Source organism: Aplosporella prunicola, assembly GCF_010093885.1.
Source record: "Aplosporella prunicola CBS 121167 unplaced genomic scaffold K452scaffold_1, whole genome shotgun sequence".
Classification (NCBI taxonomy): domain Eukaryota; kingdom Fungi; phylum Ascomycota; class Dothideomycetes; order Botryosphaeriales; family Aplosporellaceae; genus Aplosporella; species Aplosporella prunicola.
This window is the reverse complement of record NW_022983529.1, coordinates 1,032,933-1,049,274: the sequence shown is the minus strand read 5'-3', so window position 1 is coordinate 1,049,274 and position 16,342 is coordinate 1,032,933. Positions and strand designations below refer to the sequence as shown.

The 16,342-nt window shown below is 57.3% G+C and overlaps 5 protein-coding genes across 5 annotated transcripts; 3 read left to right on the top strand and 2 right to left on the bottom strand.

The window, feature by feature from the left end:
* Nucleotides 1-2,044: 2,044 nt before the first annotated feature.
* On the top strand, nt 2,045-3,376 carry K452DRAFT_354798 (uncharacterized protein; the record flags this gene model as incomplete). Its single annotated transcript, XM_033545910.1, has 5 exons — nt 2,045-2,568; nt 2,593-2,724; nt 2,764-2,986; nt 3,081-3,241; nt 3,323-3,376. The coding sequence occupies exons 1-5, from the start codon at nt 2,425-2,427 to the stop codon at nt 3,374-3,376; spliced, it is 714 nt and encodes a 237-aa protein (XP_033403105.1). The 5' UTR covers nt 2,045-2,424.
* An 861-nt stretch (nt 3,377-4,237) lies between these two features.
* On the bottom strand, nt 4,238-4,995 carry K452DRAFT_6871 (uncharacterized protein). The gene has a single exon (XM_033547030.1). The coding sequence runs from the start codon at nt 4,901-4,903 to the stop codon at nt 4,313-4,315; it is 591 nt and encodes a 196-aa protein (XP_033403104.1). The 5' UTR covers nt 4,904-4,995; the 3' UTR covers nt 4,238-4,312.
* Nucleotides 4,996-7,822: 2,827 nt separating this feature from the next.
* On the top strand, nt 7,823-8,192 carry K452DRAFT_282396 (uncharacterized protein; the record flags this gene model as incomplete). The annotated part of the gene is made up of 1 exon (XM_033539581.1): nt 7,823-8,192. A coding segment is annotated over exon 1 (170 nt), but the record flags the coding sequence as incomplete, so codon positions are not given.
* Nucleotides 8,193-10,778: 2,586 nt separating this feature from the next.
* K452DRAFT_293823 (uncharacterized protein) lies at nt 10,779-11,960 on the top strand (the record flags this gene model as incomplete). Its single annotated transcript, XM_033541622.1, has 1 exon — nt 10,779-11,960. The coding sequence occupies one exon, from the start codon at nt 10,779-10,781 to the stop codon at nt 11,958-11,960; it is 1,182 nt and encodes a 393-aa protein (XP_033403102.1).
* Nucleotides 11,961-13,768: 1,808 nt separating this feature from the next.
* Nucleotides 13,769-15,692, bottom strand: K452DRAFT_314560 (uncharacterized protein; the record flags this gene model as incomplete). Its single annotated transcript, XM_033543767.1, has 3 exons — nt 13,769-14,746; nt 14,814-15,021; nt 15,121-15,692. 3 exons carry the CDS (start codon nt 15,690-15,692, stop codon nt 13,769-13,771), a joined length of 1,758 nt encoding a protein of 585 aa, XP_033403101.1.
* Between the last annotated feature and the right edge of the window lie 650 nt (nt 15,693-16,342).

Sequence of the window (16,342 nt, the reverse complement as noted above, 5' to 3'; positions counted from 1 at the left end):
TGTTGTTCCTGTTCCTGCATCTGCGTTTTTCTGGCGTTGCATCTCATGCTCGTGCCCGCGTCCGTGTCCGTAGACGGAGCGGACGCGCGAAAGACCTATAGAGCGGGGCGGGAAAGGGCTGGCTTGCTGGCTTGCTGGGTCGAGGGAATGAATGTATAGGATTTGCTCGTGTGTTACATACTTGCGCTTGCGTGTGCGTGTGCGTTTGCGTGTGCGGGCTTTTTTTTCCCTCTTTCTCTCTCTCTGACTCTCGCAATCAAGCATGGATTTGAGCTTGAGCTTGAGATGTTGATGTCGATGTTGCGCTACTGTCGCTGTCACTGGCGTTTGTGTTGTGTCATGAGACTTGCTGGCTCCTGATGGTGGTGGTGCTGCTGCTGCTTCTGGCTCTAACGGTCGGGTTCGCTTCGTTTGTCTGGTTGTGGTTTTTGTCGTTGTCGTTGGTTACCTACCAAGGTACTTCCTGCGTGTTTGTTTGAGCTCCTTCCGCGTGCTTGATGGCTTGCTGCGTGCGTGCTTGCGTGCTTGCTGCTAGTTGGCGTAATACTCGATGGATGGATGGATGGGTACATGGGTACATACATGCATTCATTCACTCTCCTCCCCTCACCTAGGTACTCCGTCTCCGTCTCTGACTCTGGCTCCTACGCGGAGCGCGGTTTGCCGGGCTTGTCTGGTTTGGTGTTGCTTTTGGTGTTGTTACGTTTGGTTGCGTGGGCTGGGGGGTTGGGGTTGGGTTGGGGCGTTGGATGGTTTGGTTTGGTTTGGCTGGCCTTGTTGTGCCTTGGGGGGTTTTGGATTGCGTCGTTTGCTGGGGTTTGATGTTTGATGGGCTGGGGTGTGGTGCGGTGCGTGTTGATTGATGCTGTGGAGGTGTGTGTATATATATGCGTAGGTGGTTCTTTACCTATACCTATAATCTATGTATGTATGGGTGTAGGTAAGGAAGCCTTTGGTCGTGCTTCTGCCTCTCTGCCTTCTGTACGTGTCTGCCTTTTGCCTTTTCGTGTGGTGTTGTATGTGCTGTAGCGTTTTGTTTAGTTGTGGTACACCGAAGTGAAAGGCGTTACGAAAGTATATCTTCTTCCGGGAATACGTGTTAAGTGTTATAAAGAATGTGTGCGTGTTAACCGTGAAGGGTTCTTTGTCTCTTTATGAATTGTAGAAGCGAAAAGCTTTAGCGTATTTGTTTGTACGTCCTCGAGCTGGCTCGCTGGCCGAGTGGTAATCACACTAAGTTCGGTTATCTAATAAAAAGGTTCATGGCATTTGGGGGCTCTCTTTCCGATTACGTGTCTTTCTCTCGCTTATTCTCTCTTGCGGCGGCGTAAGAGGGGGGATGAGAGTTTTGCTTTTTGGAAGTGAGTACTAGTTATCCTAAGCTAAACCATGCTAGACATGCTAAGCTAGCTAGCTACGCAGAATAAGCTCGCAAGCTCCTAGGGCCTGGGTGCTTGACTGCGTAGTGGGTTGCGTGGTTGGTTGCGTGGTTGGTTGCGTGGTTGATTGGTTAGATAGTAGCTTTTAGTTCGAGGTGTGGTTGTAGTGTTAAGGCTAGGTTAGATAAGAGTCGATAATTAAGTGAGTGAGAACTAGAGGAAAAAAAAAAAATAAGTACTTTACCGCCGGCTCTCGAGGTAGTATCTAGAGAAGTACATACAAGTATACTTGTTATTAAATAGATAGTTACTTATTCTTAAACTAATCTTTTCTACCTTTAATCTTACGTCTTAGAAAGATAATAAATTCTACCTCTCTTAAGTATACGAGCTTTACTCTTACCTCTCTCTCCGCGTGCTTCTTATCCCCTTTACTACCGCCCACGTACTAAAATATAAGTCTCTACTACTACCGCTAGTAGTTCTATCTAGAAATAAATTATAAAACCTACCTAATACTATCTACGTATTTAATCTAATACCTAATAAATTAAAGACTAAAGACTATAATGTTTATATACTCTTTTATCTTTATCCCTTCTATACATTTGCATACTTATATCTACTTATACACCTTTATAGAAGGTACTTCTCTTCCCCTGTCTATATATTTGTACCCCTAAAACCACTACCACGACGACGACGACCACCATCACCACATCCTCTACCTCATAAACTCGCAGCTATCCAACGACTCTAGACCACAGCCACCTTACTACAACCACCTAAATACAAGTAAATAGCACTCAACAAGCATCATAAACCTCACTCGTAAACACCTAAGAAATGAGAAAACCATCCAAGCCCGAACATCAATCAACCAACCAACTAACCCCATCCTATCCCATCCCATCCTCACCAACATAACACCAACACAACAGCACAAACAACCAGCCCCCGCCTCTCACAACCAAAACCAAATACCAAAACCAACCACCAACCCCAATCCCAAATTCCCAATCGCAAACCACACCACCTCGCCCCTATGCCCCAACCACAACCCATCCCGACCCAACACAGCCCCCCTTCCCCTACCCCCTCCTCTGAGGCGACGAGCTGCGCCCCCGTCCTCGCCACCGCGCCCGCGCCCGCGCCCGAGCAGGCCTCGATCAGTGCCAGGGAGGCAGTGGTGTGAGACGTCCTAGCACCTCAGGCCTCAGCCTCAGGGGCTCCGGGGGGCACGCACGCACGCGCCGCCGCCACCGCAACAGCTGCCGTCGCCACTGTAACCGTCGTTGACGCTATCGTTGTGTTTGCCTGTGGTGCTACTGGCACTGTGGCATGGGTACCTACCCTATGGACATTCATGTTTATTTGTTAGTAGCGGCGCCAAGCAAGCGAGTCAAGAAGTCGAGTCAAGAGAGACGAGTCAAGAGAGGCGACAAAGAAGAAGACGAAGAAGAGAACGATCAAAAACAAAAAAAGGTGCTGTGCAGGAAGCACTCTAACCCCCCGACAACCCGGCCCTGCCGGCAAGCAGGCGAACAGGCAAACACGCAACCAGGCAAATCCGATCCGAACGACCGAAGAAGAGAGAGATCCAGGAGGTCAGTCAGTCACGAGTCGGCGCCCGCCACCTACTGACTGAGGCGACATCTGTCAATCGCTCAGTCATTCACTCACTCACTTACTCACTGACAGTGACAGACGAGGTCCGTCCAGGCCGACAAGTCCGTCGACCTCAGGACGCGAGAGCGGGTCTGCCTACCCAACCTAGCGCCGGATTAGACTTTTCTGGCTGCCGAGACCTCCTGTCCCGGGCCGGTGCTGCCGCCATACCGACGCCTGCTCGTGTCTGTCGTGTATGTGCTTTTCTGGTCTTGAAAACGGTCCGGCTGGATGATGATGGATGGAAATAAACTCGACTCTCGATCGAATTGTAGGACTTGCATCAGGCCAGATTACACCGCCGTCACTCCTCCGTCACAACGGAGTAAAGGAAACCAACTCAATCAATCACTCAATCAAAGCAAATCAATCCAAACAAGGATATGGACGCAACCGCTGTCGTGAACCGTCGTGAACCGTCGTGAACCGTCGTGAACCGTCGTGAACCGACATGAACGTCCGCCAACCGAGAACAGTAACAAAAGGAGAGTCGCCAAACACACAGACACACAGATGCGGAGCCACGGGCGGAGTGCGGCGACGAACGCAGGCCATCCCGCTCCAAACTAGCCATGGCGCACGTACGCATCCCGCCGCGTGCGCCGCATCTGTCCGGCCCTTTGGGATCCTGCTAGTTGTAGTAGTAGTTGCTGTGGTCATTTCAGATGCAACGTTGCGGAAATAACCAAGCATCGCGGGCCGGAGGCCGCGTCCGTAGCCGCGGTTGCAGACTAGCCACCGCTGCTACCAGCGTACGGTCATTGTCGGCATTGCTGTTGGTGCCGTTGATGCCAGTGTTATCGCCATTGCGCACTCTGGCGATTGCCGTGGGGGTGGTGTTGGCGATGGAAACGGCCATGTTGGTGGCACGTGATCACCTCCACAGAGCAGCCGCAGCAACAGCGGCACATACTCACACGACACCCAACCATTTCCTCGTATCCGGCGTCCTGGCCGAGACAAAAAAAGAAGCAAAGAAAATAGCAAAACACAGGGACGAAAGCAGCGGCGAAGGCCGAGGCAGAATCGCAGGCAGACTCACCGTGCTTTGCCACCACTCTTCGCTCACCTCCGCCACCGACCAGCCGGCCAGCCGGCCTCCCGTTCCCCCGTAAGCGCCGCGCCGCGCCGTTTCGCGTCCGCAAGCAGCGGCATCCTGGCAGGAAACAGTCCACCAGCACCAGAGTCATCTCGGCGTCCGACGGAAAGAGAGAGAGCGCGAGAGAAAGAACAGGATAGAAGGAAAAAAATATATTAAAAGCGTGTCAGTGAGAGAGAGGCACGGCTCTATCGGAGAGAAGAGAGGCGGGAAATGAGGTACGTGATGAGGTACCGAGGCGCGGTGGCGGAAGAAAGCCTGGATGGGGTGGATGAGCGTTGCCGTGATTGCGGTGCGGAGCCGCGCAGTGCTGCGCGGTGCCAAGTGCGCGCAAAAGAACTGAGGGGTTGGCAAGGCCCGCTCTTTGTCGGGAGGGGATGGGTCCATGGGAAAGGAGGGGCGGGGGTGGAATTCGCGTGTGATCGTAGGTCTTTCCGCATCGCGAAAATGATATTGCGCGCGGAGGATGGGCAAGACGGCGGTGGGGAAACTGAAAAAGAGCACGTTTACACGGGGTACTTGGCCGCATGCCGAGGCTCCAGAAAGCGTAACGAATGGACGGGATTAGGCGGTAGTAGCGCAAGTATGGCCAGGCGAGGACAGGGGAGGGTTGAGTATTTCCTAGATCAGCACGGGCAAGTGCCGCGAGCAGGTGAAGCCAGTGTCGTGCTCCATCTACGTGAATCTCGAATGATCCGTTGTGATTGGAAATCCTGGCAGCGATCTGCGTTCGAGAAGAAGTTGCAGCACCGTGCATGCTCCTTCGTTGATGAGCAACGGCGACGGTGATCAGTGATGAGTGAATAAATTGAAGCGAGATGGATCTTGCCCAAACTTCGTACTCGTAGGCAGGTACGTGTTCCCCCGAAGCACTTTGCACTCGTGCGTAACGCGGCTCACCGTCTTTTTCGCAAGTTGCAGGCTCGTGACGTGTTTCTTTGGATGCTGCTGCTTGGTGAAGATGCTTCGTCCATTTTAGCACGTTCGTCTCTTAGCCGAGCGGATTGGAGTGCTGGTTGGCTCGCGCCGGGAGACAGGGCAAGCTTTCCAACGGCGGACGTCGGTGGTTACGGACGTAGACCGCATCGGGAGCCGCCTGGCGGTCAGGACTCGCTGACACTAACCCGACCAAGTCTAATAATACCCAACGGGCGCGGGGCTCGGGACCGCAGACGCCAGCAGGCCTTTTCTGGTAGCAGGCAGGTAGCAAGCGACGCGGTCAGGTTGGGTGAAAAGGCAAGTCGACGACGACACGGAGCGAGGGTTGGGCCGTTCGCTTGCCGCAGCGGCAGGGCTCGGTAGATTTCAGGAAAACGGTGCGGACGTGTAGATCATCAGACCACTCGTTACGCCATCTCGTCGACGACAGGTCAGAGATCTTGATGAAGAAGCATTCAAAAAGCAAGCTGGCCACGGAGATGCGTACGGGGCGCGCCGACGCGATTGGGCGGTGGGGCGCGGACAAAGGCCCAAAACGACCAGGCGCGAGCCAGGGTGCAGATCTGACGAGATGTGGCTTTCTTGCAACGGTATCGCGTGCCGGGGCAGTGGCCCCCACCACCGGCACCCTGGCACTCGGGCGTGTCGAGTGACTCGAGTCGGTCTGGCGGCGCGCGTCGAGTGGGCCCGTCCAGACCTGCGTCGCCATTTGTGGAGGCGAAAAGGCGGAAGGCCGGGGTGCGTCAGGCTCGAGTTGCACCGTTTGCCTGGCAGGGCTGCTACGGGCGTTGCCTTTGCGGTTATCGCGTCACGATCGGCGCGCGCGCGTGTTTGACGGAGCATTTCTGATGCGAGTTCGAGAAGCTTTCATTCGAAGAAGGGTGAGGGGCAGTGAGCGCCGGGTGGAGCGCGCAGACGACATGGGCAAGCGATGAGGGATGATGGGGACCGGTATGGGGTCGGGGCGGGGCTTTTTTACTTTTTGCTCGCGGTTCATCTCGCAGCGTCCGTCATCTCGGAGGGGGGATGGTTGGGAAATGGTAATTGACTTGTGGTGCTAGGCATGTGCGCTTTCTCCTCCTGCCGGAAGAGGCTGCGGCTCAGGCCGAGTGGAAGGTGCGCTGGAGCTTAATGTTTCAGCGGGGCCCGAGGGGAGAGTGCGTGGTAGTATGGAGGAAGGTACCCTGGTGCCTGGCTGGCCGCCGCTTCCTCATTCGATCACCACCTATTTACCATGACCACCACAACAACAATAATGCAACAACCACCACTGCCTATCACCACCAACCACCATGTACCTTCCATGTTGTCCCTCCCAGCTCCCCGGCGATCCAAAAACTTATCGATTGCCGATCGCGCCATCGCCCTTCAGCCCTGACGACGCCGCGTTTCGAGTAGACGCGCCCCTTCATCGTAAGCACCTTTAATTCTAAGCCTGTCGCAGCCCTCGCGACTCGGCCGCACCCATCGGGCGCTAGCTTCGGATGCACGTCTTTCTGTCGTCCCTCAACGCCACCATCGCCAGAAGAGGCCTCGCTGCCTCATGCCGATCCATGCGCCTGCAATCCCGCGCCCATTTACCACTTTGCCTCCCATCGCGACGTCCCTCCCAGTGATCGTCGCTCTCACGCGAGCCGACTGGGCTGGATCGCCGTTGCAGCCTGCCTCGCTCCGCCCCCGTTAGCCCTATTTCCCACCCTTCCGGTACCTTGCAAGCATTTCTGCCATGTCAATCGGCACGCTTGGGGCTCTCCTGCAACACTGCTCGCTCAAGCTCTCGCCTTCTTAAGGTAAAGCTCCCCATCGCCTTTCCCACGCCTACCCGGGGTCTTTTTCTTTTTTCCTCTTTGACTCTTTCCTACTCGTCTCCCATGTCCGTCGTTGGCCTGATCTGATCTGCTCTCCCGACTCCCTCCATGTTGCTCACCCTATCCGCCCCGACTAGATCGGAGTTTAATTTCAAGCATCCCCATGATTACACTTCGTCTCTGCACCATTCCACTGCAAGATACTCCCCGCCCCAGGTGACCAGTGGTCCGCCTTCCTCACTGCCGGCCAGTGCTCCAAGCGCCGCCATGAGCACTCCTCATCGAGGCCTCCCGCCGCCGGCGGCCATGACGCTCCCCGACCCCAGCCGGACCGCCCAGCCACCCCCGCCGCCACCTCCGCCCCCGCCACAAATGCCTCCGTCGTCGCTGGGCCAGATTCCCGCCCCACCGCCGCAGTGGCAAGGCGCTGAAGAGTCGATGCGTAACTGGCTCGCTGCAAAGACCGAGGAGGACAAGCGCAAGCAGGAGGAGGAGAAGACGCGTCAGGAAACGCTGCGCCTGGAACAGCGCAAGATTGAGCAGTCGATGCTCCGCGAATCCATGCAGGGCGGCATTCCTCCGCACCTCGTCCCTACCATCTTCACCGGCATTGGCGGGGGAGGCCCGGTCTCCATCGGCCTGGACTGGTTACAGCAGTACGCGTCTCAGCTGCAAGCTCAGCAGCAGGCCCTCGCACAGGCGCAAGTCTCGCCGTCGCTGCAGAGGGAGACGCGTCTGATCAATCCGCCGCAGTCCAATGTCTACGGCGCTGCGGCCCCGGCTGGGCAGCAGGTCATGCCCGCCGCACAAGTGCTGCCAGGACAAGCGCAGCAAGCTGCCGGCGCATTTGGCTCGTCGGCTTACGGAGCAGCAAGCATGTCTCCCTCGAGTCGATCGCGGACGGCGCAAGGCTACCCAGCCGCACCCAGGCCTCCGCATACCTCGCAGCTGCCACGCCTCACGACCAACGAAATGCAAATAAATCCGCCTCCATCGGCTCCGGCCAACCTGAGCACGATTCAGCAATCACAGGAGTCACAGACGTCATCCCCGTCAATCTACTTCCATCATTGGGTGCCGCCCACTACGCAATCTGGTTCGAGTAACAACCCCCCGGCGACACCGTCAGGTAAAAGCCATAGATAAGCGTCCAGACTGTCTGACAGCTTACGAACCGGATCTAGACTACACGAGCTCGCCCAAGAAGCGGAAGGCCCAGGGTGCGCACCAGGCGGCGCCGGCGCCGACGTCGGCACCGCAATACACGTCGCCGTCCTTCTCTCACGTCTCGGGCTCGTCGACCTCGACGCCGGGCCGTCGCGGTCACGCACGGACGCGCAGCGATCAATCGACGCGGGGTGCCCACGGCGAGCAGCCACAGCAGGCGGGCCGCAGCCGAGCCGGCACGCACACCGGCGCCGAGTTGACCGGATACGCCGCCGAGCGGTATTCAAGCCACGAACCTCAGCAGCAACAACAACAACAACAGCAGCAGCAGCAGCAGCGACGACACGACGAGGGCGAGGACCGCGACGGAAGAGCAGGAGGGGCAGCAGCAGCAGACAAAGGGCAGCGTGAAAGAGTACCCAGCACGCCGCCGAAATGGGAATCGACCAGGGCTGGTAGCCGGGCATGAGAGAGGAGCAAGAGAGAGATGCGGCGCCAAGATGCGTGTCCGGGATGTCGGGGCTTTTCCGTCGCGGATCGCTGACGTTGGGCGATTCGGCGAGCTCGCGCTCACACGCGCAGTGCTGGGGTCTGGTCTGGCCCTCGTTCGGACTTTTGGGGGAGCGCGCGCCCCTTCGGTGTCGGCGGGGAAGGGGAGGGGAGATTGCATTGCGAAGGCAGCAGGGCCCCCAAGCGAGATTGGCGTTGCGGAAGGCGCCAAGACCCGCAGCGAACTGCTTCATCACACTGCAGTTGGCTGTTTCGCATGCGCAACCCACGCTGCAGGACGAGCAGAATCAAGCGCCCTCGTCCGAGACTCCTCGACAAATTTCCCCCCGGCACTGAACTGCCGTCGCATGTCGCCCGCACTGTCGGGCGTAGGCGCCGCCTCGTTCTGCTCTTCTATCCTTTCACTTCCCGTCCGCTGGCGCCTGCTTGCACCACCGGCCTTTGCATTCTTGTTTCGCCCAGTTCCGTCCTGCCATTTCCCGCAGCTGTTCTGCACGTTGCCATTTCTCCACGTTATCCCCGGACTCCGGTCAGCCGCGGCGATATCAGACACACGTCGTCTTTTGCTATTGTCCGCTTTCGACTTTCGATTCTCGCTTTGGTCCCCTTCCCAAAGAAAGATCTCATCCCTTTTTCTTTCGCTCCGCCGGGTCTTTTGGCAGCTTTTTCCTTTCTTCCTTTCGTCGCCGTCCTTTTTTCCCGGCGCGTGTTTCTTAGGTCGTCGCCGGCTTGCTTGGCCCCCTGCCACATCGCGCTTCTCTCATCAGCGTCCGTCTCACGGCGGCCACGCGTCGCTCGGGTCACCCGCTTACCAGGCTATCCCCATCTCCTCTCTCTCTATGGCCAAAATAGATCGTCTGACCGGTCAAAGATGACGGCCCAGGTCCGTAGTTGTCCAGCCTACCGTACCCCGTTGCCCTATCCGTCGATGCGTTGCGAGGGCGACCAATGGCAAGCGTAGAAGGCGGGGGCACCGATGGGCCGGGTCCGCCGATTACGTCGAAGGAGCATTTGCGTTTCGGAGGCTTGGGACTGGGGTGGCTTGGCGGGGTGTTGCTTGCGTCTGTTCGCTTGCTGCCCCGGATCCCCAGGCGGGAGAGGCCGAGGGGAGCGCGGAAGACGATGCGAGACAGGGCTTGCGCGGCCCCCCTCCCTTCGTCTTTCTTCTAAGTTCCTTCATGTTCTTTTTTTGGCAATTGCGCGTGCCCGTCTCTTCTCGCCTGCTTGCAGATGCGTGTTTCGCTTTTGGGCCGCTGCGCTTTGCGTCTTCAATTCTTGTTTTCGTCGTTGTTGTTGCTGCCGCCATTCCGGTTTCGCCTCATCTTTTTCCACGTTGCTTTTGCTTTTTTCCCCTCTTTGTTTTCGTCACCCCTTTGGCGGGCCTGACTTTGTTTGCCTAAAGATCGCATGCAGGTTCTGGACAAGACGTGCATTTGCCTGGCGCTAGAGTCTTGACCGACTCCGGAGAAGAGAGACGGAGACAGAAGGACGGAGCTTTTCGGCGTCGTTGCTGTTGCTGTTGCTGTTGCTGTCATTGGTGTTGACTGTTTCTTCATCCTTCTTGTTCGTTCTTGTGCCTGCACGCTTACTTACCATTTTTTGGTCTTTTGGTTTGTCTTCATCTTCATACACTTTTTTTTTTTTTTTTTTATTTTCATCTTCAAGGCCGGCATTTGACCTCCTTTATTTTTTTCCCCATTCCCGCACCAGCTCATCCCCCTGCGTGGACAAGGACTCACTGCCTCATCATTCAACATCACCTCCCCTCTTCACCTTCAAACCCGCAAATTATTACCTGAGGCCTTCTATTCTTTTACCTTCTATTTATCTATAGCTTCTTCTCTTCTTCTATACTTTTTCCTCTTCGTCTCGATTCTTCCTTTCCTGTATGCTTGGAAATGCAGCCAATCACGAACGGGCTGCAGTCGGAGCCCACTCCGCCGTTGCAACTCGCACGCCGTTACGTTCCGGGAGTAGCCAGCATAGTTATAGCTCTATGACGACGTACTTCCCAAAATTTCCGCCACCGACAAGTGAAAGCGCGGGCATCCGTTGGCGTGTGGTCGCGACCCAAGGATCACGTGGCGATATGCATGCATGACTCAGGCCGTGGGTGATACGAGGTGGGGTTTCTTCGGCACCACGCGGCCTCAACCTCACCGCACCCTCGACTTTACCTCGAACTAGAACTAGCACACAACCTTGGCCATGGCGTCGGATAGTCCCAGTCCGGAAAACCTCTACTTCACCGTCAACCCGCCGCCCGCGTCGTTGCAGGCGCACATCACGCTTGCGCGCGCCTTTATTCAACGGCATGCCGAAGAGGGCCGACGGGTAGCGCTCGTGACGTCGGGCGGCACGACGGTGCCGCTGGAGGAGCAGACGGTGCGCTTCATCGACAACTTCTCGGCGGGGACGCGGGGCGCAACGAGCGCCGAGTACTTTTTGGCCAACGGATATGCCGTCATTTACCTGCACCGGCAGTTTTCGCTGCTGCCGTACAGCCGGCACTACTCGCACAACACGCGCTCGTTCCTGGACTTTATGAGCGAGGACGGGACGGGGCGGGTGGTGGTGGACTCGCCGCACCAGGCCAAGATGGTCAAGGTGCTGCGCGAGTACGCCGAAGTCAAGCGGCAGAACTCGCTGCTCATCCTGTCGTTTGTGACGATCACGGACTACCTGTGGGAGCTGCGCGAGGTGGCGCAGCTGATGAAGCCGCTGGGCCCGCGCGCCCTATTCTACCTTGCGGCAGCCGTGTCGGATTTCTTCGTGCCCAAGGACCGCATGGTGGAGCACAAGATCCAATCCGTAGAGGAGTTCAGCCAGAAGAACAACGCCGCAGCGGACGCGAAGGCGAAGCCGCCCGCCGCGCGCACAGAGGGTCGCTCCCTGATCATCGACCTCGAGCCCGTGCCCAAGTTCCTGAAGAGCCTGGTCGACGGCTGGGCGCCAGACGCCATGATCGTGAGCTTCAAGCTGGAGACGGACCCCGCGATGCTGGTCGGCAAGGCCGAGTACGCGCTCAAGCGCTACCACCACCACCTGGTGATTGGCAACCTGCTGGCGACGCGCAAGTGGGAGGTCGTGTTTGTGAGCCGCCTCGACGGCGAGAAGTGGATCCGGGTGCCGCGGAACCGGCGCACGCGCAGCTCGTCGGGCATCCAGGAGTTGGTGGGGCGGGCGGCGGCGGCGGGTGCGGGTGCGGGTGCGGGTGCGGGTGCGGAGGAGGGCGAGCCTGTTGACGCCTTGCAAGACGCCGAGGGCGATGAGGGTTCTATGCTTCCTGATCCAACGGTCGAGATTGAGAGTTTGATCGTGCCCGAGATTAAGCGTATGCATGGCCTTTTGATTGAGAAGGGCGCGGGCGCTTTTGTGGGCGGGCCGTGAGCGCCGTTGTGTATTATACTATCTACTGTACCGAGCGCTATACTGGTTGATGGTTTCGTGGTGATGGTTGGGCGTGCTATGTGTGTGTATGTACGTGGACATCTAACCCTTGCACGTATATGTGTCCTCTCCCCTTCCCTTCCTTCTGCATCTTCTTCCCAGCTCACCAAACCCTCTCCCTCTCTTTCTCTCTCTCCATCTCGCCCCCCTCTCTCCCCCAACCTCAGCACAATCCTCTCACAAAACCAAGTCCAAGTCAGAGCCAGACAAAACATAGCAGAACAGGGCAGAACAAAACAAGCCCATCCCCTAACCCACCACGACGCCACAATCGAGGAAACCAAGACAAGGCATCCAATCCAGACGGCAACAGCCAGTTCCGCGCCGTCGCTGCGCTACTACCACCACCTACAGTCGTCTCGCCATGCAACCAGCATCAATCACTGCAGCAGCACCGACCAACACAGCCGCGCCTCCACGCCTAGTTCGCAACCGCACTGGCTGCCTGTCTATCGCTGCAACAAGGCAGTGCCGCGTACGTGCAGCAACGCGTGGCAAGGCGTGGCAAGGCGTAGCGCAGCGCCAGGCATAGTGCAACAAGCAACGCGTACGCACGCAGCTCTGCCATGCTGTGCGTCGCCGTACCTCCCGGCGTGTTCAGGCATTGACGCGAAAGAGGGGCGGACTAGGGGCGAGAGAGGAGGTTGGGCTTACGTTGCGTGCATGCGTGCGTGCGTGCGTGCGTGCGTGCGTGCATGCAAGCATGGGTGAGTGAAGCGGATGAGTGCATGCGCATGCGTGCGTGCTGCTGCTGGTGCTGCTGCTGGTTGGCTTGGTGTTGTGCGTGGTGTGCTGTGGTGTGGTGCGGTGCTTGCTTGTCTGACTGCTTTGTGCGTGCGTGCGTGCGGTGTGGGCATGGTAGTGGTTGTCGAGGGCGTGGGAGGGCGTTGGCTTTGCTTGCTTGCTTGCTTGCTTGCCTGTTTGGATGGGCATCCCTGCTTATAGGCGATGGCATGGCCTTGTCTGCTTCTCAGGCTGCTGTTGTGGTCTTTTGTAATGGCGTTGGTTGGCCGTGTGGTGAGTGCTGGTGCTGGGGTGTGGTGGTTTATAGAGCTAGGACTATAGGAGGGGAGGCGTAAGGGGGGAGAGGAATTGCTTAGTTAGTTATACTTACCTGGTTATAGATAGGATAATAGCATTCCGTTGCATTATCTCTCACCCAACCTACTACAACATCAACAGCCTAAGCAGCGAGCGTTAAAGAATAAAGACAGAATAAAGAGTAAGAGGAGAGCGGGAACTCCTACTTAGTAGTCATTATATAATAACTACCCCTTGACCAAAACTCTAGCAGAACTACCTAGGTAGTAGCTTAAAGCGACGCACGCGTGAATAAACATCGAGTTTCCGCTTCCTTGTGCCCTTGCCTAAGAATATATACATACACACACTATAGTACGTAAACGTACCTATCCACCCATCCATCCAGCCCAACTTAGGTACACGCGCTCTATACTACGCCATATGACAGCACGCAGCCCAGGCCAGCATAAAGCACAAAACACAGATCACGCGGTAATTTCACCAGTGCAGTACAACGCACCCAAGCCAAACCACTTAATCACCACCTCATCCCATCCACAACCCCCCTCCTCCTCGCAAAGCACGCCCGCAAAACACGCACGCACGCAAACAGCACCCATCACTTCCCAAAAACGCAGCGCAATTCCCTGCCTACCTACCTACCTACCCAGTCCACTATCCCGTCCAGTCCAGTCCATACCAGACCAGACCATCATCTGCTTACTCTATACACACAGCCGCGAGCCCCCCCTATCGCTTTCCCCATCCTCATCCCTCCCATCACCATCACCGCGCTTGCGCTTACGCGACACCGCTGCCTTCTCCTCCTCCTCCTCCTCCTCCTCCTCCTCCTCCTCCGCCTCAACACCCCTCACGACGCCCCTCAGCCCCAGCCAACACGCCCTGCGCAGCGCGCACTCGAACTCAGCGCCATCGTCACCAAGAGAGGGTAGGTCGGGCGCTGCGGCGTTGGCCGCGGCCGTGGCCGCGAACGCGAGCGCGGGGATGGAGTGCCGGTGGGGGTGGTGGCGGGGGCAGTTGTAGAGGGTGCTGTTGAGGGGGCAGTAGTGCGTGTGTTTGTGTTTGTTGCTGTGCGGGACGTAGGTGGTTTGCTTGCTGGTGGCCTCGTCGTCCATGCCGACGTCTTCGTCCGTGTCGTCCTCCTCGAAATCGTCAGAGTCGTAGGCGCCGCTGGTAATGTCCTCGTCCGGGTCCTCCTCGCCAATAGCTTCCATGTCAATATCAACATCGACATCCCAGTCATCATCCCCGCCAGTACCATCATCTTCGTCAGTTCCACCACTGGCAGGAGCCTGGTCCACTCCCCCATCATCAGCAGCACCACCACCATATCCGTCTTTGCCTCCTCCAGCAGCACGCACACGCTCACCCACCGGCTGCCTCCTCAGCAAGCGCATCTGCCGCTCGCGCGCCCCCCGCTCCACTTGCTCTGTATACGGGTGCAGGAGCTGGGCCAACAGGACCAGCAAGCCATTGGTTAGCTGCGAGGCCGGCAGCAGCTGCGACTTGGCTGCCCAGGACGAGAAGCGCGTGAGCTGGAGCTTGAGACCGAGGGGCAGTATGTGCGGGGAGCCAGTAGTGGTGGCCGGGGCGGTGCCGAGGAGCGCCATGAGCCAGGCGCGGGACGCGGTGGCGGAGAAGACGCGGTAGCTGTTTTCAGCCTTGTTGATGACGATGAAGGCCTAGGTTGGGGGCGTTAGTAGGTACCTACTTTGGCGTGGGGGGTGCGTGTTTGCATGGCTGACTCACCTTGTAGACGCCTAGATTGGGCAGTTGTCTGTGCTGCCGCACGAGGATGGTGACGAGCTCGCGCACGGCGGTGCAGAAGGACCATGTCTTGTTCACTATGCCGTCGTATACGGCGCCCGCGGGCAGGTGGTTGTCGTCCCAGGAGAGCAAGTTGAAGCGGCCTCTGGTGCGGTGTGTGAACGGCTTTTGCTGCAGGCGGCGCTTCCCTCTGCACGGGAGTCAGTCCAGGCTCATCTTCATCCAGAGTCCATGGTACAATGCGAGGAAACTCGCAACCGTTATGCTATGCGTCGACGGGGGTACTCACTTATCATCGAATAACGTCTTGAGCAACGACTTCAACTGCCGCGCTGTATTGTCATGCCACAGTCTCGGCACCAAGGCCACCAGCACCCTCTTGACCAGGGTCGCCACGATGTCGTACTCTGCGTCGGCCCACGCGCGGCCCATCTGCTCCAGCGAGGGCGTCGACAGCGGATGCAAGCGTCCGTCTAGCCAGGGCTCGGAATCCTCCGCGTGCAGCAGGTTGAGTTGGGCCAGCAGGCCGCCGACGCCGCCATCGACGATACTGAGCTCCGGGACGGATTTCTCCTCGAGGTGGATGCCGAAGGGCCAGAGGTCGGCGGTCTCAGGCTCCTTGCGCCTCCGGATCAGCTTGTGGTATTGGACGATTACTTTTCTCTGCGCAGCGAGCTTCTCGCTCTTCTCGAGCCACTGCGCGAGCTGGTCACTGGTGGCGACGGTGACGCGGAAGCGTCGAGGCGGGTCGCGCATTCCCAGTGGGTGTTGGTGCTTGCAGTTGTAGGCGAGCGATGGGCCGCAGTCGTTGCAGCGTTGCGACGACCCATTGCTGTTGTCGGGCTCAGTGGACAGAGGCATTTGTGCAAAGGCTGGGGGTAGTCGGGGTTGTGGAGAAGGCGGGATCGAAACCGCTCCCGCGAGGGTGCGTACACGATGGCGGCGCGAAGGTTGTTCGACACCGACGGCCCCTTCACACGGCAACTGTTGATACGCAGTTGACATGGCCTGTATGCCGGCCAGATAACAGGACTCTTCGGCCTGAAGCCGAGCGACAACGCCACACCGGCAGCCATATCCAGGGATTCCATAGTAACATTTATTCATTAGCAATTACGATGTGACCGGATTTACCTTCCGGTCTGCTGTGATGCAGGGAATAATGGAAGTGATGGAATCTAAAGCGGAGCAATGAATTCTAGAGAAGGCGTGTTAAAACGGGAGGAAAGAGTTCCAGAATGGATGCGTCCTAAATGGAAACCCCAGGGCCGTGCGCAAAGGCAGGTCCAATCACACTCAGAGTTCGGCCTTGATTATGTTAAGGTAGACTTGTGGTTTTAACCGTGGTATGGATAGGTAAAGAGCGGATTGACGTCAGTGAAATACCAAACACAACTATATGGCATACGCCCTACAGTTGAGAGGGGACAACGACATTCGGCAGCATACAACATTCGAAGTTTCTAATAATACCAGTCAGCTTCTTATCTATAAGATTAAACGACACGAAA

Bases quoted from the DNA above. Each gene is read 5' to 3' on its own strand.
- K452DRAFT_6871 (XM_033547030.1), bottom strand. From the start codon at position 4,903: ATGCACGGTGCTGCAACTTCTTCTCGAACGCAGATCGCTGCCAGGATT.